We start from the raw sequence: 26,046 nt of genomic DNA, 5'->3' as shown, positions 1-26,046 counted from the left end.
CTCCAAATGTAGCTGCCAAGCTTGTAATTTACACAGCCTGACTCCATATTAATAAATGGAGTCTAAGATATACAGCATCTTTGCCCCAGATCTTTTGGGCGAAAGAATGCTGTATGCCCTGGCTAGCTTCTTGCAGTTGCGTCTGGGAAGCCTCTTTGCTCAACTGTCCTAAGGGTCTTCTCCCGAGGCTGGTTTATTTTTACGTTTGCTATGTTCATTTTCCAAAACAAAGTTTTTCTTTGTTGATATGAAGGCTGCAGAATACTTTGCTGCACTTCAGGGCCATCCTTCCAAAACCAAGAGAAGGCAAAGTTGCTCCCTTGCTCTTAACAGGGACATTCCTTCTCAGTGTCACAAAGGGTCGAGATATTTTAATCATCACAACTTGTGCAAATATAATGGGCTTCATGAGAAACACCAGAGGTGGAGAACTCACTCCACGACCCTTTAAATGAAATTGGGAGGAAAATCCCACAGGAGCTTGTGTTAATATGGAAGCAAAATTACTTGGCTGGAAAACATAATACATATAGAAGTTAAAGGCTGGTGGGAAATAGCTGAGTCATGTAAAAGCTGCTGAAGACTTGCCTTGACATAAACATGCTTTTTCTTTTATTCAATTAGATAAATATATCAGATGTATTAAGTGATCAACCTTTGATCCAACAAGTTACTAATACAATGAGAATGATTTCAACATTGCCTGAAATATTAAAATGCTGTCTCTATAGACCACTTCATATGCAACTCTAAGTCATAGTTCAGTGCTGTGTAGACAACCCACAGCAAGCCATGGGCTCCCACACTTCCCCATTCCCTTTCACATGCCACAGGAGACTGAAAGCTACTACTTCCAGTTTTAAATTAACCAAAAGTTCCCTGTTACATCTGAACGCAGCAAATGCTGGATAGCTTAAACTGTTGTCCATTCAAAGAAAGAGAGATCAATCGTGGTTTATATTCCTGGCTTGCTCACTAAATATAGTGAAGGATGACGAAGAATTAATTAAATTAAATTAAAATTAATTTAAAATCCAGCAGATCCTTGGCTGCTACCACCATTGTTTCACCCTGTTTTGGGGCCTCCAGTAGTTTCACAGAAGACAACTGTTTCACATAGTTCACAATTTGTAGTATTCCACTACGTACAGTTCATTGACTCAGTTTCCAACTGGCGAGCCACTAAAATGTTTTCCCTACAAAGTTCTGCAAGTTTTATTTTTACTTCAGTTCTCCTTCCCACATACTGGGATTATCTTTTGTAGTTAAGAATAGCATGGCTTGCTTCTGGACCAATGAAGCAAGCAAATTTGTGTTTTGATGAAAAGTTACAAACATGGGCATGCATTTATTACATCTATTCTAACTTGCAGCAGAGAAAAGCCTGGACGAGAACAACAAAATTAGTTTCAATCTCTTCCATCAACCTAAATGGCTTCTTAAATAAGAAGGTCTTTGATAGGCTAGGAGAGAGAGGCAATGATGTAAGAAGAAAACAGGCTAGGTGGGCTTCCCTAACATTTGATTCTTCGTCAGGTATCCTTTCTGACTCTCCTATGACCTTGCCTGAGCTCAGATAATTGTGTATTGGGCTGTGTCTGTGTATATTTGTGTCATCAAAGGCTGTTTAAATTAGAGGAACAAAACAAGTGCGTAGCTTGGAAGTGCAGTTTGGAGCAGCCTCCTCTGTTATGCTTTGACTGTCCAAGCAAAACTGGTGCCAGCCCTTGGATATATAAAGGTCCTTGATGTGGTGCATGGATATGACGAAGCAAAACCCAAACGAGCATTCTTGACTCAATGGTAACAAATCACTCTTTCCTGCAGTTTGCCAGGGAACAAGTTATTGGACTGCTAACAAAAGGAAATAACCTATACCAGTAATTTGAAGGGGGAAAACCAGAGTATCAAAAGGATGTTTGTCCGTAGGACTTGAAAACTGTACTGAAGGTGCATATAATATTATTTTATTGTGTTTGACTGAAAATAACAGGTTTATAAAAGTAAATCAACCTTCCATGTCTCCCATGTATTCTTCGCCTATAGCAAGCAAGGCAAACTTTGGATTTATGCTAGCATTCCTTTTGTTTCTAAAGTGCTACATCAGCAAAGGGTATTGAGAAGCACAGTAATTACATCTGGCAAGTCTAAACCAGAACTTATCTATTCTTTCCTTCTTCCCAGCAGAAAAAAATCAATCACCCCCAAGATACACATCATTTGAGCCATTCTCTAAGGAGCCGCTTATTTGTGAAGCAAGCTCTTAGTTCAGAAGACTAAAATAGAGACAATGTGCAGCTCTCTCTGAGAATTTTCCATTTAGCAAAGTAGAGTAGCTCCCTGCCCCCATCTCATGATGTTTTGTGCAGTTCAAGCATGAATTTATGCTCTCTGTACTTAGAATTGTCCATCACAGTCCCGGTAAAGATATCCCATGACTAAAAGCTCTAGCGTGGACAACAAGATTGCTTCTCCCCACCACATCCCTCCTCCTAGGTTAACCCCACTTAAGCATTGCCTAGGCACTGGTGTTAACTACAGTTTAGGCTAAAAATGATGGAGAGAAATCTGGTACAAACATAATTTGCACCCATGGAGAGGGTTGCAAACCTGACCGCATACACTTAATTAACAGAGTAATTTGATTCATACCTAAAAGCAAAGTTTTATGGGGAGAGCGTCTACAAGACAAGACTCACCTGTAACTGTAATGCGGTCCTCCCTAAAGGCATTCTGAGTCTCCTGTAACTGGATCTCTGGGCTCACCTCAACCTTGCTCCCAGATAACTGCAGATAAGCTTGAAGAGTTGCAGGTACCTTGACAGTAATGGAGCCTATTATAAACAAGAACAAAAGGATTTGTGTTAAGACAATTCAAGGTGACAGGCATAAGCCACTTTGGGTCAGAGACCCCCCCCCCCAAAAATAATAATAATTAAACAGAGTTCCATGAGAAATGTGGACTTGCTGTTTATACCCAGCAAAAGGAAGGCAATATGGCAGCTCCAGATCTTTTGGACTCCAGAGCCCTGTTTGGATCTTCCCCAGCCGGTATAGCCAATGGTCAGGAACGATGGGAGCTGGAGTCCACAACAACTGGAGGGCAAAATTGGATGCCCCTCTTCCAAAGCGATGTGCTGGCTGCTTTTGTCAACATATTGGTATGCTGCCTTTCCATAGTTAAAACCATGCTCAAGGCAGCTTGACAACATGGAAATCTTTATGTAATTACCAACAAAACAAAAGCAGTCATAAACAAGAAATAAAACACATCAAAAACTACACGAACAATCTGAACCATTTCTAGGCAAATCATAACATCTAAAAATTAAAGGTGCAAATAATTAATAGCAACAAGACCCCCTAAGCAATCCCCTGCCCAAGAGTCTGTTCAACATCCTCAGCTTTCGTAGCTGGAGTCAGTCATGGCTCCTCCCTCCCAGGCCAGGTGGGAAAAGGCCTGCAAGGCAGTGAGCAGGCCCCCCAGGACTCACAGCCAAGAGGGTGCCGGGCCTCTTCAGCAGCCTCAGCTTTTGTAGCTGGAGTCAGGCAAGCAAGCGGGCAGAGCTCCACCCTCCTAGGCCAGGTGGAAAGTGGCTACTAAAGCAGGGATCATGTCTTCCAGGACTCGCAGCCCATATTGGACAACAAATCTTGACTCTATACTGGTTTGTGTGTGCGAAGTCTGGATGTTGCAGTGAACACCTAAGAAGTTATCAGGATGATGATCCTCATGCCACCTCTGCTTTTTCTTGTTGGAAAGGGTTACTCTCTTCATACTTTATCAGGAAGCCCTGATTGAGCTCTACAGTTTGAGAGGGAGGTTAACTTCATTTCTGCCATAGTAATTTAAGTGACTCACTCAGGACAAATGTAAAAAAAAGAACGAGAGAGAGCAGAAATCATATTTTCCACAGAGCCACAAAGTTGAAGTGCAAATTTCAATAACTTTGCACATTGGTTATTTACACATAATGCTGCATTTAGTTTGGAGCCAAATCCCATTGAAATCAGAAGAACTTGCTGTTGAGTAAAAGTGCTTCAGCTGTAAAAGCTTCACATACAAAATTACTATTTACTAACCTTCCTGAGATTTCAGATCCACTTCCCCCTTTTGGTTGATAATGTAAACATCTATCTCCCCATGATGTGTAGAAGCTTTCAGGAATCCTTCGGAGGAATCTGAAGAACAAAAGAATGAAAATATTTTGAGCCGTGTGGGTTCCAATGAAATAGTATGTATATTTTGTGAGTCCCATATTAAAAGACTGTTTCTGAAATGTTTGCTCCTAGGGCGAAAGCAGTGCCGTGGAGTTTTTGTGGGGGAAGAGAGAAGAAGGGACACAATGTTCTCTCTATATTTAAACTTTTAATAGATAGTTTGAGACTCACTGAACATCTAACATAGAAAGAACATCTGCAGTTGTTCAGAGATGGTAACACAGCTTAGTTCTTCTCAAAATGTTCATGATAACCACGTAGATATTTTTCATCAGACATTTCCATTTTTCCTCCTCTAGGAAAACAGGAAGAAGGGTTCACCAAAAGCAAAATGATGTATGGGTGATTCTAAAAGGAGCATGTTTTCGAAGGGTAACAAAGATAACAAACCTAACATTGTTTTCTAAACTGTCTCTGCATGCTATCAAGGCTTTTGATGAATGTTTCCCCCTACATACACCCTACATACATACACTGAAAGAAAAGCTTGCATTTAAAAGTTGTTCAAAAGCTAATTTGCACAAACTCTAGGGAACAAAAGTTGCTTGTTATTTTTTGTAAAAAAATTCTAAACCCCCACACTATGATATTAAGAGAGTTTCAGAATACATCTGAAGCTGAACCCAGAAGCTAAACAACAGGAAATGCTCTAAAAATCTTTGCAGATTAAGGCTGAATTGCCAGTATTTTCCCCCAACATGTACTTATTTTATCCAAAGGATTTATTAACAAGGAACAGAAAAAGTCATGGTGGTTTGAAAGCTAAATCTCAGAGATAACCACGCAACTAGACAAAAAAAGGAAGAGCTATTTGAAAGAGTTTTTTAACTAGTGGAAACCAAAAGCTAGATTCAGGTTTGTTCTTCAGGTTTCCAGGGTTTGTCCTGTAGCAATGATAAATACATTTAACTTGTTCATAGTTTTTCTTTTAACTAAGCTCTTGGGCCATGTATGTGACAGATCACCCCTCCCAGAAAAAGAGCAAGAATGTGCTATTACAGCCTGTGTTTGCTACACATACATCAGTGTGACCCGCATCCAGGTGCACATGGAGGAAACTGATCCAAGTGGAGTTTAGGCCCAGTTTTTGGCACAGAAACTGCCCTGGTTGCCTCGGGAGAGAGACATGGGCAATGTATCCCTGTTAATCCTTCTTGACCTCTCAGTGGTTTGAGATACCCTCGACCATGATATCCTTCTGGAGCATATCCAAGTTGGGAGTGGGTGGCACCGCTTTGTGGTGGTTCTGATCCTACTTGGATAGTCATTTCCAGGGTGATGCTTGGGGTTCCTCAGGGTTCAATATTATCCCCCATGCTGCTTAACATCTACTTGAAACCACTGAGTGGGGTCATCCAGAGTTTTGGAGTGCGCTGTTATCAGCCATATGCTGATGGGACACAGCTCTATTTCTCCTTTACATCTGCAGGTATGGCGGTTGGCAATTGTGCCAGACCATTGTCTTGCCTCCGTAATGGACTGGATGAGAGTCAACAAACTGAAGTTATCTATGAAGGAGATGATATATGGAAACCATCTGGACTTGGATTGGAAGAACGGGAAATTCACACAGGATTATTATATTTGTGTTTATCGGCTTAAGGAGACTATCAGAAGAGATCAGTTTTACTGCATTCTAGTTCTTCCATGTGTTTTCAGGCATGCTTTAGAACCGCGAGCTCAGATAATTAGTTTTAACTTGCTTATTCACTGTTAGCTCTTTTGGCTTCAAGTTACAAGAGATTCCGACCAAACATCAGGAAGAACTTTCTGAAAGTAAGAGCTGTTCGACAGTGGAACAGACTTCCTTGGAGTAGGGACTCTCCTTCCTTGGAGGTTTCTAAGCAGAGGTTGGATGGTCATCTGTCATGGATGCTTTAGGTGAGATTCTTGCATTGCTAGAGTTTGAACTAGATGTCCCTTGGGGTCCCCTTCCAACTCTACAATTCTATGAAAGTTAACCTGTTGTTAGTGTACAGTTTAGGAAGGTCTGTGTCAATTCACATCTCTTCACATATATTCAATATGTATGCTAATTCCCTTTTGATATATTAGAATTACCTTTGATGTCATAGTTTACTCTTGGAGTGTGGTCAGCTCTCCGTGTCAAAAGATCCTATAAAAGTGTCAGGGTTCCATGTAGAACTGCAGCCTTGAATGCATTCAGAAAGGCACTCTGTTCTTAACTGATGCACTGGAAGTTGCTCACACAATTTCATGCGCTTTCAGTTCCAGGGGTACATGACAACACAGCTGGATAATATGCCAAGGAATGTGAATGAAATAAGGGAACACAATCTCTTCCTGAGAATAAAAGCAGAGCTGCCAACTCAGGTCATTTGAAAAAGTGACAGCATCTTTTTGGCTTTGAAAAATGGTAAACAACCAACGATGAGAAGACAGCTTCAAACGTGGTCTTGTCCCACCCAGCCCAAAAGGAGTTTTGATACGTCAGCCTGTGAGAGAGACTGGAACGCAGCCACTCTGGTTCATCGGTTGAAAAAAACAACAGGATTTGGTGTTGGGGGTTTTTAGTCAGTATCTGTAGAAAACATAGAAGGAGCTTAAATGGAGTAGCCAGATTACTGAAAGTGGCTGTTGCTGTGCAAAACTTTGAAATACGCTCAGGCCATGATAAATGATGAATTAAGTCAGAAAATGACTGCGTTCCCAGTCTTCAGATTAATAGGGCGTCTCCCATCTGGAATGCTGTTGGGAGCGTTTCCTAAAGCTGGCCAACTACATTTCCAGGACAGGAATTTAAATTAGAATACATTTATAAAGTCAGCATTTGGGATGTACAGCTTCTTACAGGTGTTATCAGAGAACCCGGAACAAAAGAGGGACGGGAAATATGCTTTATCAGTTTTCTTTCCTTGTCCTGTCCCGGAGATTCATTGTGGACACAGAGGATCCAATATATTCGAAAGATCAAAGATACTATCAACCCAGTCCTGGGACAACGCATGTGGAAGTTTTACATCCACAGTTTTAGCCACACTGCAGTCCAAACCTGCCTCATGTCGGCTGCAGCCTCTCACCAGCTGCCACAGTGATGCTCATATCACCTTGCTGGCACAAGCCTTCCCCATCCACCTGTTGAACATGCAGGTATGGAGCTTGCCGCCATATCCCCACCAGTGGAGCCTAACAAAAGGCCCAGAAACAGGGCATTCTGACCTGGCCTGGGATCAGCTAGATTCCAAGCTGCTCTCGCTGGTGGTGTCAGCCAGCAGAAGCCCTGATCCAGGCCCAACTGCTACAGAAGCCTAAAGAAGGCACAATTGGTGTTAAAGAAGGACAGAACTTTTTTTATGTATGCCACAACAGCAGCAAGAATACTTATTGCAAAGTATTGGAAGACACAAGATCTACCCACTTTGGAAGAATGGCAGACGAAGGTGATGGACTATATGGGACTGGCAGAAATGACTGGCAGAATCCGAGACCAGGGAAGAGAGACGGCGGAAGAAGATTGGAAGAAATTTAAAGACTACCTACAGAAATATTGTAAAATTAATGAATGTTAGAACGATGTTGGATAGAAATTAAGTGGTTTCCAGCTGTAATGCTTTAAGAGAATATGAAAAAAAAGGTTATAAACAGGTAAAAATCTAAGGGTAAGGATTTGCTGAACCAACAATTTGAAGTGGAATACAAAAAAGGGAGGTATGAGGAGGTCCGGGAAATAAGTTAAAGGAAAAGTAGTAAATGGAAAATCTGTGTGTTTTTAAGTATTTTTATTTTCTTTTATTTTCTTTTTTATTGTAATACTTTCATTTTTTTAATAAAAAACTTAATAAATATTCTATATATATAAAAAAGAAGGCACAGGGATCAGGCCCAATCTTCTCTCTTCCCCCCTTCCGCTTCCGGGCTAGGGATGCACTTACAACCCCACACCTCTGCAAAGCCTCAGGATTGCTCTGCTACATGGGGAGGGCATGCGTTGTTCCTCTCCCCAATCCAACAGTTAAGGCTGTACACATGGAGCTGTTCATTTTTCAAAAGCAAAGATCTAACATTATTTTGACCCCCAAAGAAGAATGGCCCTCTTCTTTCCTGTTGAAGAGCCGGGTAGGATTTAAGTGCCTTTTGTCCAAAAAAAGAGCTCTGGAACTGCGGCCTCAGTTTCAGCACCTGCTCCATGTTGGAGGGGATATATACTATGTTTGCATGTCAACCTTGAAACTGTAGGTGCAAATAGAGGACACTGGGCACAATCTAGCCAAAAGGTTAGTTAATTCCCACTGGAATCAAAAGAACTTAATCACAGTCCTGGTTCCATACCTTTCCATGAGTCTAACTTGCAACTAAGCTTAGCTGCATTGCATTGATTGTGAATAAAATAAGACGAGTTTAAATGCAACCGTTTTTAGGGCGGCCCTCTAGGGAAGGCAGAGAGCAAGATGGCTGTGATAAACGATGTGGTGTTCCTGAGATATTTCAGCAAACTTGGTTTTGACGAGCACAGAAGATGAAGTGGAAGGAACAGTTTTGATAGATTTGCTTCAGTTTATGAAAGACAAATTTCTGGGGCTAAACACACAACTGATGCAAAGCCCATTTTTGTTCAGCTTTCTAAGTTGTAACAAAGGAAGCTAAGGTTTATGGAGAAAAGGGGGAAATAATCTGCAGACCACTTGCAGTGGTTGTTTTTGGATTTTTAATCACAGCAGCCTTTAAAATGAATTAAATTTAAGTTGGTAAGGAAGCTTAGGGTTCTTTGATCAAGAGCTATTTAGGGTTTGATATGCTAAGGAGAGAGACCAATGTATGAACTAAAGAGAGTGAGTTGGGCACTCTTTTCCCAATCACAAATAGAAGGATTCCAGTTGATCTGTTTCTTCCTGCTTCCCTGTTTCCACTGGTGAGACACATCAGATGCAGCCGTCATCGAATTAAGAGGAAATCAAGTGTAGCAAATCAGTTTAATATGACCAGAGTTTCTCAGCATGATCTTGCAAACCTTTGGCGAGAGCAGGACTTTTGTTTTTTGTTTTAACAGCCACAGCTGTTGAACTGATTTAGTTGCTGGCCAGGGGGCGGGACAACAATGCTGGTAACTGGGCCCATTAGTGGTCAGAAACAGCACTGGGACTTACTGAATCACACTGTGAGGTAATAAAGATATGAGTTCCAGGCTCTAGGAATCTGAAAAGCTGTGGCTGCTCTTGAGAACTGGGCTATAACAGTTTCGTGTTTCCAGTAACTCTTGCCGCCCCCACCCCATGTGGCCCCTCACTTCTACCTGTGGGCAAGAGCAGGTTTACAAAAGAGTCTCAAGGAAGTAAGCCATGCTGGAAATTGAAGCTGGAGTATGCTAATGAGAAGGTCCCACCTCTCTCCCTCTGTGTTTTAGTTCTGACTTGCATTGGGATCCAGATGTTCCTCCAAAGAGTTGCATTTTGCCTGCCCCTCTCTCTACCGCGGGGACGTAGGCGCTGTGGGTTAAACTACTGAGCCTAGGGCTTGCCGATCAGAAGGTCGGCGGTTCGAATCCCCATGACGGGGTGAGCTCCCGTTGCTCGGTCCCTGCTCCTGCCAACCTAGCAGTTCAAATGCACATCAAAGTGCAAGTAGATAAATAGGTACCATGCCGGCGGGAAGGTAAACGGCGTTTCCGTGCGCTGCTCTGGTTCACCAGAAGCGGTTTAGTCATGCTGGCCTAAAGCTGTACGCCGGCTCCCTTGGCCAATAAAGCGAGATGAGCACCACAACCCCAGAGTTGTCCGCGGCTGGACCTAATGGTCAGGGGTCCCTTTACCTTTACCTCTCTACCGCCTGTAAGATCACTAAGAACATCTGCAGAAATTCTACTTATAGTGCTGTACCTTACAAACTGTTATAGAGCGGTGACCATAAAACAGGCATTTCCTGCTCTCACTCTTCTATTATGGGATGCCCTTCCCTCTACACTAAATGGCATTCATCAGCTGCATCAGACATCTTATAAAGACTTTATCTTTTTGCCCAGGCCTTTCCTGACCGACATGATTGGACCCTGTTTCTGTCCGTGCAAATTCATCGAATTCCTTTTTTGTTTCATAGAATTGTAAAGTTGGAAGGGACCCCCAGAGTCATCTAGTCCAACCCCTGCAATGCATGAATCTTTTGCCCTGCGGGTGGCCCAAGATTAAGAGTCTCACGCCGACTGAGCTTCCCCAGGCTCCATCACCAGTTCAGATCCCATTAGCACATAAGTGAAGTTCAGGGTTTTGTCCCAATGTGCATTCCTTTACACTTGCTTACGCTGAATCACATCTAATGCCCATTCATTGAGTTTGGAGTGAGGCTTTTAGAGCTCTTTGCAATCTTTTTTTGTTCTTGTCCTGAAAAAAATGGTGTCAGCAGCAAATTTGGCTATCTCGCTATTCACCACTAATTGCTCACTCACAGGTTTATCACCCAGAATATATTTTTTTAAAGGCAGCAGGATCCATAAATCATAACACAAAACACACTTTGGGCTTTCTTCTTAGCATTATTTTTGTGCCAAAGTTTTCCATTTCGCTTTCAGTCACTGCCAGGACACCCAACAACCACACTGATCTGCTTAAAAAAACCCCAAAAAAACTCTGGAGATTCTGGGTTCACAAACTGAGAGGAAGTTGCTGAACGTGTGTGTAGGGGGAAGAGCCAATCTGACGTGAGCGTCCTTCTGGATCACATTATTTGAAGCTTGGCAAATATTCTACAGAGCAGTGAGCCATATGAAACTCACTAAGTCTGGGAAACTGATACAAGAACAGAATATAAACCACAGCCATGAAGTCAGCACAGAATGAAACGCTTTATGAAAATTTGGAATGTTTTGCATCTCAGGAGGGAATATACAGTACTGACAATCAATTCCCCATCACCACCAGATACACCATTTCTGCCAAGAAAATGTTACAAGAAATTGTGTTTCGTCTTTAAAGCAGAATATTTACCAGGGAGTGGGAAGTTTTCTACCTCTTTCAAGAACTCATTTCCCCAGTCTGATTTCTGATATTCACAATCAAAGCTGATATAGGAGATGAAGTAAAAGAGAAGCTTTCTTGAGGAGAAAATGCCCCAAGCATCAAATGTTATTGCTTCAGTGGCTGTTTTGAGTGGTTGTACAGAAGGGCCCAGGGGAAAGTGTTGTTCCTGGGAAACTCCTCTACTGCCGCCTTCTTTTTAAATGCCTATATACAATTGTGAGGGACGCAGGTGGCACTGTGGGTTAAACCACAGAGCCTAGGACTTGCCAATCAGAAGGTTGGCGGTTCAAATCCCTGCAATTGGGTGAGCTCGGTCCCAGCTCCTGCCAACCTAGCAGTTCAAAAGCATGTCAAAGTGCAAGTAGATAAATAGGTACCGCTCCAACGGGAAGGTAAACGGCGTTTCCGTGCGCTGCTCTGGTTCTCCAGAAGCGGCTTAGTCATGCTGGCCACATGACCCGGAAGCTGTATTCCAGCTCCCTCGGCCAATAAAGTGAGATGAGTGCCACAACCCCAGAGTCGGCCACGACTGGACCTAATGGTCAGTGGTCCCTTTACCTTTACCAATTGTGTGCCCAAAGAAGATACAGCACAATTGTGCACCTCCTACGAGTGAAGAGATCATCTCTCTGCTAAGGGAGCGATGAGACATCATATGGATCTCAATTAATACAAGAAGCAGACACATGAAGCACCACAAACAACAGCGTCTTCATACATGCCTTTAAAAAATGACTACACTGTGTGTGTGTGTGGTATTTTTCCCACCCCCAAGCAAGTCCAGCTTCTACCTACCTTCAACAAATATTGGGTCTTTCAAGATGGTAGTCAACTAAGTTTTAATGGGTCTAACTTACTTCATTGTGATGTCATAACCCGCAGCCAATCAGTACATTCTACAGCCAACTTCTGGTGTAATCAGAGAGAACCTTCCCCACCCCATTTTAATGATAATTAAAATAAGGAAAATTATGGATTTTCAGCCTCCCAAGACTTTACTCATTTCAGTGGGGTTACCGTGCAGGTTTTATAAATTATTGAATCTGAATTTAGGGCAAATCTTGCCAGGAGCAGCATATACATTTTGTTGGTGGCCAGGATGCAAAGCAGAAATTCAAGGTTCCTACTCATTAGGTGTCCTGGGTAAAAATAGCAGACATTGATGCTGAATGACATACATGCCATCAAGGCTGGAAAAAGTATTACAAATTCATTTTGATAGCCCAGCTGAATGGAAATTATTGCCTGCATGAGGTTGAACAATCTGGATAGAATTATCGTTGAGTGTCTTGTTACACACCAGATGTCTGGAATGTATATTACACACGGATCGTCTTTCATTTTTAGTCTCTGAGTCGCAATCCTTTGTCTTCCTATTGATTATACTCTTTAGATGCATATATGGTTGCTACATCCCAAGACAAAAATGTATTCATTTAAGTACATCTCCTTTTATGAGATGTTCTTAAACTTTTAATTTATGCTGTAACTTATTCCCCCGCTAAAACAATATATATAAGTTCACGGCTGTTCCAATAGAGTTCCAGACCACAGTGTTAACAGACACAACACAGCAGGAGTCAGTCATGCTGAAATCTAAGGAACTTAAATATCTAACTCTCTTTAGCACCACTGATTTCAGTGGACCTCGGGAACATCTAAGGTGAGTGGAGAAAGGCTTCAGAAGAAGAGTTTTGAAGGAGCTTTTCAGGCTCCCCTGATCAACAATGTCACGCTTTTGGCTGAGCTGGGTTTTTACCTGCTCCATACCTGATGTCATTTATGAAATAATAATAATAATAATAATAATAATAATAATAATAATAATAGTTCAGCAGCTACACAATTAAAAGTTACCCAGGGGCTGAAAAGCTGCCCACACGTGACATCTGCACAGGTAAGAACAAACAAACAAACACCCTTCAACTTACCTACTGTAATGTTTCCTGTTTTTGTTTTAAGGGTTGTGTCTCCTGCAAAAAAATTAAAACAGTAGTTTGAAGCTTGGTGTACGATGGTTTTAATTCACACAGTAAATCAGCAAGATGTTGAGTGGTCCTGAGGCCACTTATCAGGGCCAGCCCATCCATGAGGCAAGGCGAGGCGACTGCCTCAGGTGACAGGATCCACCGAGACAGTAGATCCTGAAGCAGATCTTTATTGCCCCCTTGTTGCTGTTGCAAATCTTCACTCACTCCTTCTTCCCTGGCGGGGAAGGAGGCGCCATTTTTCCTCAGGTGCTAAAATGTCTTGGGCCGGCCCTGCTAACTATAAATCGCCTCTTCTTTGCAATGTGCTGACACACCCAAAGCAGAAATTAATGCCACCTATAGTCTGTCTTTTTAAACATTTTACAGAGGTGGTTTATATGAAAAAAATGAGCAAACAATACTGTTCCCCAAAATATCCAGAGCTGATAACTATTTCATTTTGGACCAACCCACCCACCTCTGCCCCATTGTTTTACATGGAGGGGGAATAGTGATTGGAATGACTTCAACATCACCCTTTTTATGGATAGTCCCAAACAGTGTACACAACAGATTACTAGCAAGTTACCAGAAATACATCTCTCAGCAAATAATGGAAAATAATTTCCAGATTGTGAACATGCAGAGTTGGTGACATTTTCTCACTCCCCGACCTCAATCTGTGTCCCTTCATGTTATTTTGGAGAACTGCATTTTGCTTAACTTTCCATCTGAAGATTAATCGCAGTTCTGCAATTTGCCTGGCAGATCCTGGGTAGAAATTATTCTGATATTCTTGGCTAGTGATAGAGAGAAATGGAGTCTGGGCATCCTTGCCCACAATATCTCCAAGGTGCCACTGTAGTATGGAGCTCTGCATGGTATAGAAAACTCGACAGTGACCAAGTCAAATAGGCTAAAATGAAACTATGACACCTAGAATGAAGCAATGGAAGAGCAGGCCCAGATCTGCAGCCTTTGTTGTTGTTCTTTAGTTGTTTAGTCGTGTCCGACTCTTTGTGACCCCATGGACCAGAGCATGCCAGGCACTCCTGTCTTCCACTGCCTCCCGCAGTTTGGTCAGACTCATGCTGGTAGCTTCGAGAACACTGTCCCACCATCTCGTTCTCTGTCATTCCCTTCTCCTTGTGCCCTCCATATTTCCCAACATCAGGGTCTTTTCCAGGGAGTCTCCTCTTCTCATGAGGTGGCCAAAGTATTGGAGTCTCAGCTTCAGGATCTGTCCTTCCAGTGAGCACTCAGGGCTGATTTCCTTAAGAATGGATACGTTTGATCTTCTTGCAGTCCATGGGACTCTCAAGAGTCTCCTCCAGCACCATAACTCAAAAGCATCAATTCTTCGGCGATCAGCCTTCTTTATGGTCCAGCTCTCACTTCTGTACATCACTCCTGGGAAAACCATAGCTTTTACTATACGGACCTTTGTTGGCAAGGTGATGTCTCTAGAATCAACCAAATAAGTCACAGCTGTGCCCCTGAGCCTTGCCTGTTTGTGGTGACCACATGACTCCTATTAATTCAGTGCAATGCTTACGTGTGCCAAGTAAATGCTGGATGTTACCAGCGTCAGATATCTGGTGAGATGGCTATAAATCATCAATTTTAATCATCCTGGCAAGATTTCATGCTTCAAAATAGCAAGCAATTAAAACCAGCGGAACTGAAAGCTGCCTTCGCTTGGCATGGAACTAGCTCATCTGCAATTCTGTCCAGAATCTTGTCTTACCAGGAGCAGAGCTAATGGATTTGTATCACTGAGCTGGCCAAATCTGTATTCTGCTTTCATGGTACAAAGTGGTGTCTGACAGCTGCTCTGGGGACATAAAGGGATTCTGGGAAACAGGAGATAGGGTTATGTGCGTTCAGAAATGAGTCCATCTCCTCCTGTCTTCTGGTTTGCAGAGATTTCTTGTAAATAAAAGGGAGGGAGCGTGGAAAAGCTCTTAGCAGAAATCTACCTATTATAGGCAGAAAATGAAGTGCTGTACTTCTGCAGGATTCCTGATTGCACCAATGACCCTAATGTGTTGATCTGGCTTCCAATTCCACTTCTACTTCCTTGATTTATGATCCCACCTGTGTTCTTCCTTATTGCGAAACTTTCTCGCTATGTTATTACACTGTGATCTATCCCAGCCTCCTACTAGGTTTCATAATTTAAGGCACAACTCGCCCCCCTTCCAGAGACTTCCAAGATGTGATGCATTTAATATTTCAAGGCTTCTTGTAACCTTGTACTTTGAAGGTCTAGCAGTGGTTTTGAGCCCTCCTAAAGTATTTTAAAAGGTCTTGCTATGTGTTTCTTACTCCATCCTACGGCTTATCACTCCCCACTTGGAAGCTACTTGGGGTGGGGGAAATGTTTTTGTGTGACATTGTGCTACCTTGGGGTGACAAGCATTCAAATATGCCTCCCATGCATGGTGCCCTGCCCAGGGAGGTGCAAACAACCTTGGGTATGGAAAAGAATGAGAATCCTGAATCAGCCAGGCAGAGTAGCTGGTGGGATTGGAGTGCCAGGATACGAACCACCCCTAGGTTTGCAACCTCCTCTCATAAGGTCTGGTGCCCAACTAACTCCTTCGGAGTAGAAAACTTGGTACCTTCCAAATGTTATTGGACTCCAACTCCTATCAGCCTCAACCAGCATGGCCAATGATAACAGATGATGGGAGGTGTAGTGTGGCAACATATGGAGGATATCCCATCGGCTATGCCTGGCTATCTATGCCATGTGGAAAGCTTTAGAGGCCTAGAGATTCATACTCCTTCACTCCTCTGCTAAGTCTAACCATCTGCATTCAAGTTGTGGCCCGGCTGGAGCACAGTTTATGAGGTCCTTGGGGATAACGACAGTCACTCTTTGGGGAGAGGGAATTATATCTTGCAGGGTGGGGGCTGTCTCAGGAAGTCAGGTGATTAGATCCTGTACAGGTGTCAAGGCCTTTACCCGACAGCTCTGAAGTCCTTGCCACAAGGTCCACTCCCTGAGACTTTTAGAAACCTCCATCCCAGTCCATGCTCTAGTCACTACTTGAAGCTAGGGTCATGACACAAATGTTCCTGATCACATGGAGGGTCTACGCATAGATGCATACATTGACACTTGTATGGAGATGCTCTGTATTCAGGGCCTTTCATCTACTAAGAAGACCTCACAATCTCTTCATGGACAGTTATTTCACAGAAGTGTTTTGAGTAGGATGTAACATTTTAGTTTCTTCTGAACATTAGTTCAGTTTCTGAACCCATCCTGTATGTAGGTCTCAGACTCAGACTGTGATCCCAAAGCAGACTGTGCCCCTGTCAGGAGCTCAAATAAGAGGACCTTCGGATTCATTTAAGCTGCCACAGAACTACAAGTTACAGCATCTGCCTAGAAAGCATCCTGACTGGCCAATGGACCCTGCCCATCCTGGCTGGCCAATGGACTCTCCCAGACAGGAAGGACTTCCTGTTTCATAGAATCACAGAATAGTAGAGTTGGAAGGGATCTCAGGGATCATCTAGCCCAACCCTTGGATTGCAGGAATCTAAACCAGATCATACATGACAGATGGCCATTCAACTTCTGCTTAGAAACCTCTGAGGAAGGAGAGTCCCCCCACATCTTGTGGGAGTCTGTTCCACTGTCAAACAGCTCTTACTGTCAGAAAAGTTCTTCCTGATGTTTAGTTGGGATCTCCTTTCTTGACTTGAATCCACTGATTCGGGTCCTAGCCTCCAGGGCAGTGAAGCATTACTGTGTGACCTTTCGATTCGGACTCTTGATTCTTACTCCTTGGGCCTGCCTACTCATTTGTCCCTCTTTCCTCTTTGGGCCTGACTTCTGGCTTCACCCTACAGCTCTTACTCCTTGATTTTGGTTTCTGATAATTGCTCTTCTCTGATCCCTGCCTTGCTCTTCAGCTCCAATTCCCCAGCACATCTCCCAGCTCATCTCAGGCTGACGCCTACAGCTCATTCCCAAAGCCAGAACATTTGCTGACAAGTCTTTTAGAATGGCATGTATTCTGTTCTCCACTTTCAAAAACCACATTATTTGTAAAAAAAATTCAGATCTTCTCAAATAAGATTTACCACCTCATTTGGTTTATGGACTTTCTAAAGATACCCATAAAGAATGAGAAACATTTTAAGATCAACAAAGGTCTCGCAAATCACATTATCTGAAGCAAGTTCAATATGCTGCTTTAGAAGAATTGTGTGGTCATATAATTGTTCCACCAATGCCAGTGCTTAATGAAGCCTATAATTTTTATGCTAACCAACCCTCAAATCGAGATATTCTGGGGAGAGGGAAAAGTCAAATTCTAGCCAAATTGTTTATTCTGAACTAGTGCTGACATCCAGGAATTACAGAGGTTGGGCAATGTATCATTGATAAAAGCAATTCAAGCTTTCTTCATTTTTGCTCTTTATGAAAACTGTAAGCATTTTTATAAAGCCCACATTTTGTTTATCTGTACATAGTAAGATACAAGTCTAAGTTTCAGGATCAGGCTGAGACAATATTGGTTCCAGAACCTGATGACTATGTCTCTGCTGTGCTATACAGTCGTACCTTGGATCCTGAACACCTTGCAAGTCAAACGTTTTGGCTCCCAAACGCCACAAACTCAGAAGTGAGTGTTCTGGTTTGCAAACATTCTTTGGAACCCAAATGTCTGATGTGGATTCCATGGCTTCTGATTGGCTGCAGGAGCTTCCTGCAGCCAATTTGAAGCCACACCTTGGTTTCCGAACATTTTGGAAGTCAAGGTACCACTGTATTCTTTGAGTTTCTGACTTAGGATCGTCATCAGATGCAAGATTAAATACAGAGGAAGGTTCCAAGATACAAGCTCAATAATCCATCTTGCTTTTAGCCCTGATGTGAGAAGCCACAGATATCTACTAATGAGCAAAAACAGAGACATCTGAAAATACTTAGGGGTCCTTCCATTTGTGTTGCAAGCACTGCACAGAGAGATGACTTTGAGCTTGTTGGTGTTGTTCCTGCCCACCCCCAGTTCTATGTAGATGGGTCTGTGGCTACCAGATACCTGTCCTACTCCACCCCCAAAACATATGCCTAAACTGGTTGATACTTCCAGAAAGATTTAGGGTGGCCCATTAGAGGCCGCATGACACCATCTGGAAGGAATCACCACTCATTGCAAAACTCATTCATTTTCTATTTGCTTTTTCTACAGCGTTTTAATTTCCCATAAAATATGAATACGGTATAATAAACACATCCACAGTGCATTCCTTGGCACATTAACTCTGAAGTAAGGCCTACTCCATTTAGTGGAGTGTATTTTCAGTGAGGTGTATATGACTGCAACTTCAATATGACTTACTTCTGAGTAGGCATGTGTAAGATTGTACTGTCAGAAGTATGTTTCATTTCTGATGACTCTAAAACTTTTTATAGAAAGAACACTTGTTTAAAATAACAGAACGTCCCAATAACATTTCATTAACAGCATTCTGAAAATAAGCATGAAGCAATGTTAAGGTTATCTTGTTTAAACTGGATACAACTCTGTTTGCCTTTTTACTGCACCCTGGAAGAAAAATACAACATATTTTTATAGGAAGTGTTGTAAAAGTAGCCTAAAACACACACAACACAAGTACGAACTAAGTTTAAAACATCCATAATAGGCCTTTGTGAACAAATTAAGAACCTATTAGTTAGGAGCTTCGAATTGGACACTGCCAAATTTACATCAGTGTACTACATGGCGGCTAAATATAGTTCATACTTCCATAATTTTTAAAATCAAGTTGTATTTATTTATTCAAGACTGTGTGTGCCCAGTCAGCCTGGCTCTATTCTGAAGGCTGGGATGACAGCCAGGAGTTTAAGTTAGCAGCCAGTTCACTATGAAAAAATAAAGAGAGGCATACGTCTAGGGACTGGGGTGGGTGGGGCAGAAAGGACTAATGGTATTTGAAGCAAGATGGACACTTGTTGGGAGTTGACAGCTTGGTGCCATAGTGCTGAACTTCTGTGGCCTTATAAAGATGGGTAGTTTTCAGATTCAGTATAAGCTTCTGAATCACCAAGGCTGAATACTTCAAGCACATGGAAAGTCTGCACACCAGGAGTGGTAAATTATGACTAGAGGAACTGCACACCCACACTCTGACCACCAACCTAAGCAACATGAAGGATACACAGATTAGTCATCTGCCCAAGAACAGATGAGAACCGCTGGACCAAGACATAGGATGCTCTTGACCAAGAATGGAATTGGCAGTGGCTTGGTTGGAGTGCACCATGCCAGCCCAAACACCCAGAGAAATGTTTCCAACAAATCAGCACAAACACAAGTCATCGTGACACCAATTTGTATCAAGAGACACTAACCCCGCTGATTTCTGCAAAGATTTAAATCCAGTTCAGAAGGGAGAGCTCCAAGTTCCTTCCCAAACTGGGAATATACATGGCCCCAGGAAGGGCAACTCTGGCACAAGAAAGAAGCACGACATTTTCCTAGCCCTCATATTTCCACTGCCTGTCATTGCTAGAATGGCCACACTGAAGCATTGACGTATAATTACAGTAACAAAGGAACAGATCCTGTTTCTGAAGAAAATATTGTTATGCCAGTGGAATTCCTCTAGCTACAAGTATTGCGTTTTCCACCTATTGTTGGTGTAGTTATAGGGTACTTCCCTTAAGATACCACTTTATCTGTATAATATTTTAATGCAATTGTTTAGCCAAATAGCTATAGCTTGCTAACAGTGACTCTCAGTGTATTAGTTTATAGTTTTGAGTATGGTTTATTAATCTGCCATGCCTGGAATTAGGTATGGCTGCAATTCTATATACCCTTAGCTGGGAGTTCCACTGGATGTTTATCACAGATCAGAAATGGTATCACCCTGGCCAAGAAGATGCCAGCGTGCTTAACAAGCAGAGCCAAAGAGGCTATCACAGGCAAGAAGGCCTCCTTTAAAAAAACAGAAGTCTTGCCCAAACAAAGAGAACAAAAGGAACACAAACTTTGGCAAAAGAAATGCAAGCAGACAATGAAGATTGCTAAAAATAATTTGAGAAGCACGTTGCTAAAAATACTAAAACCAACAAGAAGAATTTCTTCAACTACAGGACATCTGCTAGGGAAGCAGTTTGGCCCTTGGATGATAAGGGAATCCGAGGTGTGGAAAAGGAGGATAAAGCAATCGCACAGAAAGTGAATTTTTGTGTGTGTTTGTCTTCATAGTGGAAGATAAAGGGCAGATCCTGGTGCCTGAACTAACTTTTGCAGGAAGGGAGTCTGAGGAACTGAGGCTGATAGTGGTGGCAAGACACAAAGTTCCAGGCCTTATTGAAAAAAAAACAAAACTGACATATCATGGCATTTAGCTGGCATCTACCCAACAGTTCTCAAAGAACTCAAATGTGAAATTAATGACCTTCTATCACAAACATTTAAAAAGGCATTTGCTAAACAAAATGTAGCTCTAATTGCAGACCAATTTGCTATCTTACCATGAACATTCCCCAGCAGAATGTCACCAGCTGTTGAAGAGAGCAATGAAGATTCTGCATAAAGATATTTGGCTTTTAATAAGCCATTTTTGGTGGAAATGTGAATAGATGACCCTTGTAGCTTTTCTATATTCACACTCTGTAAAAGGGGGGAAATGAATAAATTAATATAACAGAATTACAGCCAAGAAACAGACAAACATCAGTTCATCTTGATGATATATTAAGCTACATCTTTCACATACACATGTTCATAGAGCTCCAGATATCTGCTAGCTAGAATCTTCAGAATAGACGGGAGGTGGGGATGAATATTCATCCAAGGATAGTATAGGATGTCTCCAATCGGTTTTATTTTTCAGGTAGGATTCAGGCCCATACTGTAAACGTAGCCATAAAATTAAAGCACTCTGTCACAAATCCACTTTAGAAAAAGAACTGGACTTTTTGCAGGTTGGAAAGTGAAAGGGGAAATGCATTGAAAAGTTCAGAATGAATAAACGACTAACGAGAGGACGTAAAAACACCCCACTAGCAAATTAGGAAATGCAGAGTGAATGCTCATTGTCATATAACTGCCCCACAAACAAATCAGAATAACTGTTCAATAAAGTTGGAATATTATCTAACCATGTATGTCTTGTGCAAGCAAATCAGGATGAATGCTCAATAACTAGATTGTCTGGAGAAGCCCATAGAAGATATTAATTATAAAAGGTTGAAATTATTGTTCAAGCAGAAAACTGAAGCAGAGGGAGGAAAGAAGGTTATCCAGTCACTTTTCCACCACAGAAGTTCAGAAAGTGGTGACAAAGAAACATCAAATACACAATATACAAGCAAATGTCTGATAATGTCAGTGCTAATGACTGAGGAGCAGTGAAGTTGTGCCTAAGCTGAGGGGAAGGGTGAAGACAGCATGAGATTCTGTGTCTGGCTCCCGATGTCTTGGGAGAGACTTGACTCTCTGCAACAGCCCCATGTGGCTCATCCATGTGGAAACCTGGGATCGTAGTCAACTAAATTTTACTCAGCGTAGATTCAGTCAAATTAATGGCTCTAACGTCATCATGTTCACTAATTTCAATGGGTTTACTCTGCGTAAAACTTAATTGGCTACCGGAGTTGATACCTATGGTTCTCTTCACGTTGTCAACAAAGAAAGAGAAAGCTTGCAACTAGAAGTTATGCACAGGAAAACAGTTGCATTGATTTGCAAAATGACAATCCGTGAAATTTCATAACACTGAATTAGCATTAGAGGTTGAAGTACTCCCTTGATGGTGGGACAAATGGCCAGATTTGTGGTTGTGGACATGGATAACGTATACAGAGGAGAGTAAGAAGCTAAAAGATATGTGGCATTGCAAGTAAACAGGTAAAGCAACATCTACTTTTTTGAAGAGTCTGCCACGTTCATGTAACACTTGGTCGCAAAAAGTGAAAAACTCATTGCCTGCAGCAGAGCATTTGACTAGAACTACAGTGGTACCTTGGGTTAAGTACTTAATTCGTTCTGGAGGTCCGTTCTTAACCTGAAACTGTTCTTAACCTGAAGCACCACTTTAGCTGATGGAGCCTCCTGCTGCTGCCGCGCTGCCAGAGCACAATTTCTGTTCCCACCCTGAAGCAAAGTTCTTAACCTGAAGTACTATTTCTGGATTAGCGGAGTCTGTAACCTGAAGCATATGTAACCAGAGGTACCACTGTACAGCTTTAATGATAGCTAAAGCCCAGTGTCACCATCAAGGCCCAGATGTGTGGATTTCTGTCTCTAGTGCAGTGGTGGGGAGTATTTTTGGCCCAGTAAGCCAGATTCTCCTGTGGCCTAATTTCAACAGGTGGGTGGGATAACCCACCTGCCAACCACATAGCATCACTATAGTATCAGATGACTGACAGGTGAGTTGCCTCACTTAATAATTAATAATAATAATAATAATAATAATAATAATAATAATAATAATAATAATAATTTTTATTTATACCCCGCCCTCCCCAGCCAAGACCGGGCTCAGGGTGGCTAACAACCAATAATAAAAACAAGTTGATTAAAATACAACTTAAAAAACAAGATTAAAATACAACATTAAAACATTAAGGTGCAGCCTCTTCACAGGAGGAGAAAGGAAAAAAGAAAGAGGGAGAGGGAATCAAATTGGCTCCAAGCCGAAGGCCAGGCGGGACAACTCTGTCTTACAGGCCCTGTCTTACAGGCCCTGCGGAAAGAAATCAGATCCTGCAGGGCCCTGGTCTCATGAGGCAGAGTGTTCCACCAGACCGGAGCCAGAGTTGAAAAGGCCCTGGCTCTGGTTGAAGCCAATCTAACTTCCTTAGGGCCCGGGACCACTAGGGTGTTGTTATTTATGGACCTTGAGGCTCTCCGTGGGGCATACCAGGAGAGGCGGTCCCGTAGGTACGAGGGTCCTAGGCCGTGAAGGGCTTTAAAGGTCAAAAGCAGCACCCGCTGGGACAGCTTGGGACAGCTTACTTGTCAGTCCATGGTGCAGCACTTCCCAAGAGTCCAACAGCCACCTGGTTCTTGGGTGCTTGCAAACTGCAGAGAAAGGGGCTTTGCTGCTCCTGCAGCAACAAGCGGTTCGCATTGAAACTGCTGCTAAAATGGAGGAAAGAAACTAATGCAGGCTTCCTCAACCTTGGCCCTCCAGATGTTTTTGGCCTACAACTCCCATGATCCCTAGCCAGCAGGACCAGTGGTCAGGGATGATGGGAATTGTAGTCTCAAAACATCTGGAGGGCCGAGGTTGAGGAAACCCGAACTAATGGCTCAGCCCCAGTTGCCTCATCGGCTGCAGCTGGAGTAAATTAGCAAGCTCTTGGGAAATCAGCACAATTTACATCAAAAATTCAATCGCCTCAACACTAGAGCTGTTAGTTTAGGTCTTTGGTCTTCCTGCTTGGCAGTCTATGTCCATGGCTGTACCCTGGACTGCCTTCCTAACCTGGTTGGTATTCTGCCTAGCTTGTTTGCTTGTCCTGGAGAACAAGGGCTATATTCAAGAAATGGTCTGGCATTGGCTTATCCCCTGGCAAAATTATCACTCTGCAAGGCTGCTGGATGCGCTTGGGCACACCATCTGGTTTTGATTTGGCTCTGGCCACAGCAGGGTTTGTCAGTGTGCCTGACAAGAAGACATATATTATGCCTGATTGTTGCAAAAGTGTAATAAGGCTGGAAAAGCAAAGGAACAATAACATCTACAGAATATCTGAAATCATGACCATATGATTTCAGCCCTCCCACTCACTCGTGATGTTAGGGTTTCCCTAAAACTGATGCTCTGTAGAAGGCTGCCAGTATTGGAGAAGAGGTCAGTAGATTAACACCAGTCTCCCAGCAGGATCAAATGGTGGCTCAAGACAGATGTGGATGGAATCAGCTGATAAATTCTCCGTTTTTTAAGAGACGAAGAAGGATACAGCAGGCAGCCAGAGCAAGAGCCAGGGTAATAAAAGTCTAAAGATGTTTTACCAAACGAACAGTTTCTACAGTCACATTGGAACTATTGTAAACACGAAGACTATAATAGATACTAATACCTTATCAAATTTAATTGTGTTCTACTAAGCTCGGTTTGACTTATGCTGCAATAAAACATTCAGATGCTTTTAATTTTCCGGTTCAGTCTTGTCTCGTATGCAATTTTGTGACCCAGCATGCCTATCTGATTTAAAGCTGTGTATTAATTTGGCTTAAAATCTGCTCTAGCATTTCAGCACGATCTATCACAGCCTTTTAAAATGAAGAACTGTATGATGTAGTCAAGCTGCTGACAATTCCTCCGAAACAAAGATGACTCTCGACCAGATGCTCAGCAAGGCATCACACCTCTCTATGGAACACAGTATCTCTTACTTTCCATCACTCTTAAGCAAGATTCGGGTATCAATTTGACCCCGTGTCAGCCTGCTTCTGTGTACGTATGCCAGATAACTGGGGTCAGACATCAGCACTGAAAAATCATGCAATTACTGTCTGTCCACAAGGCAGTTTAGTGCTTCCATCACTTGGTCAGTTGGGTACATACACCAGTAGGTACGATGTGATAAGGAGAATTGGGCGAGGAACCACATCTGCAATGCCAGTGGGATTTTAGGCTAGCCCAGGCTTCCTCAACCTTGGCCCTCCAGATGTTTTGAGACTACAATTCCCATCATCCCTGACCACTGGTCCTGCTAGCTAGGGATCATGGGAGTTGTAGGCAACCCCAGGAAAAAGTTGCTGCTTGTTTCTAGCTGCTACTTGGGTTAACCCCATTTTATTTGTTAAAATTAAAAACAAAACATTTGAATTAATCTGCAGGTTTTTAAATGTTCATCCCAATCTCTCTCTCAATTTTTTAAGCATTTGCCCCAGTGACTGAAGTAGAAAGTGTCCCGTTTCATTGCCAGGGGAATTATAATGCACAGCTACAAACCTCTGACAGTCTTGGTTTACACTGGAAACGCTGACAGAGCCCTAGCTACAGAATGATGACTGTAGTCGATGGAACAAAATTGTCATAAAAGCCCACATGGCAGATAAAATACAGGCTGATTGCTAACAGAAATGGCTCTTCGAGAAAGCAAGCCAAACTTCTTCCTCCAAAAAGTTGGCTGCTCTGCTATTGTGCTTGGAAGATAAGTGTTATACATGTCAGTTTTGATGCTTAATTCTACAGCTGTGATTTTGCTGGTTTATATATAGGGTTTACACACAGAGACACACACCACAGAACATTATATGGTCACAGCAAGATAAATTAGTGTATTATAAATTCTATGTTTCTCGTCTGGATAAAAAAAAAATCTTCAAAAGAACATGTGAAGTTAATCACTAGCATACAAATCAGGTCTGTAAAGAAAGGGTGAGAATACACTCAATGAAGGGTTACTGCGCAGAATGCAATCCTTTGTCAATTTCTTCCTCTTTCCTCCTACAATATTGAGGCACTGTTAGCTACATTGTCATTGTATTGTACATTTCCTCATGTATGAACATATCACTGGTGAGGAAGGGTAAAGGTAAAGGGACCCCTGACCATTAGGTCTAGTTGTGACAGACTCTGGGGTTGCGGCGCTCATCTCGCTTTATTGGCCGAGGGAGCCAGTGTACAGCTTCCGGGTCATGTGGCCAGCATGGCGAACCAGAGCAGCGCACGGAAATGCCGTTTACCTTCCCGCCGGAGTGATACCTATTTATCTAATTGCACTTTGACGTGCTTTCAAACTACTAGGTTGGCGGGAACAGGGACTGAGAAACGGCAACTCACCCCGTAGCGGGGATTCGAACCGCCGACCTTCTGATCGGCAAGCCCTAGGCTCTGTGGTTTAAACCACAGCGCCACCCGCGTCCTTGGTGAGGGAGGGTAAA

The 26,046-nt window shown here is 42.6% G+C and overlaps 1 protein-coding gene across 1 annotated transcript in view; it reads right to left on the bottom strand.

The window, feature by feature from the left end:
- FAM185A (family with sequence similarity 185 member A) overlaps positions 1-26,046 on the bottom strand; it is a 37,583-nt gene that overhangs the window by 4,143 nt on the left and 7,394 nt on the right. The window contains exons 5-8 of the mRNA XM_081927846.1: positions 20,673-20,811; positions 13,121-13,162; positions 4,084-4,182; positions 2,700-2,834 (exon numbers count right to left, since the gene is read on the bottom strand). Coding sequence (XP_081783972.1) covers positions 2,700-2,834; positions 4,084-4,182; positions 13,121-13,162; positions 20,673-20,811 — 415 coding nt within the window. The remainder of the gene's footprint in view (positions 1-2,699; positions 2,835-4,083; positions 4,183-13,120; positions 13,163-20,672; positions 20,812-26,046) is intronic.

This window comes from Podarcis melisellensis (genome assembly GCF_964234715.1).
Source record: "Podarcis melisellensis genome assembly, chromosome: 10".
NCBI classification, from domain to species: domain Eukaryota; kingdom Metazoa; phylum Chordata; class Lepidosauria; order Squamata; family Lacertidae; genus Podarcis; species Podarcis melisellensis.
The sequence above is the reverse complement of the archived record's forward strand: the minus strand, read 5'-3'. Positions and strand labels throughout refer to the sequence as shown.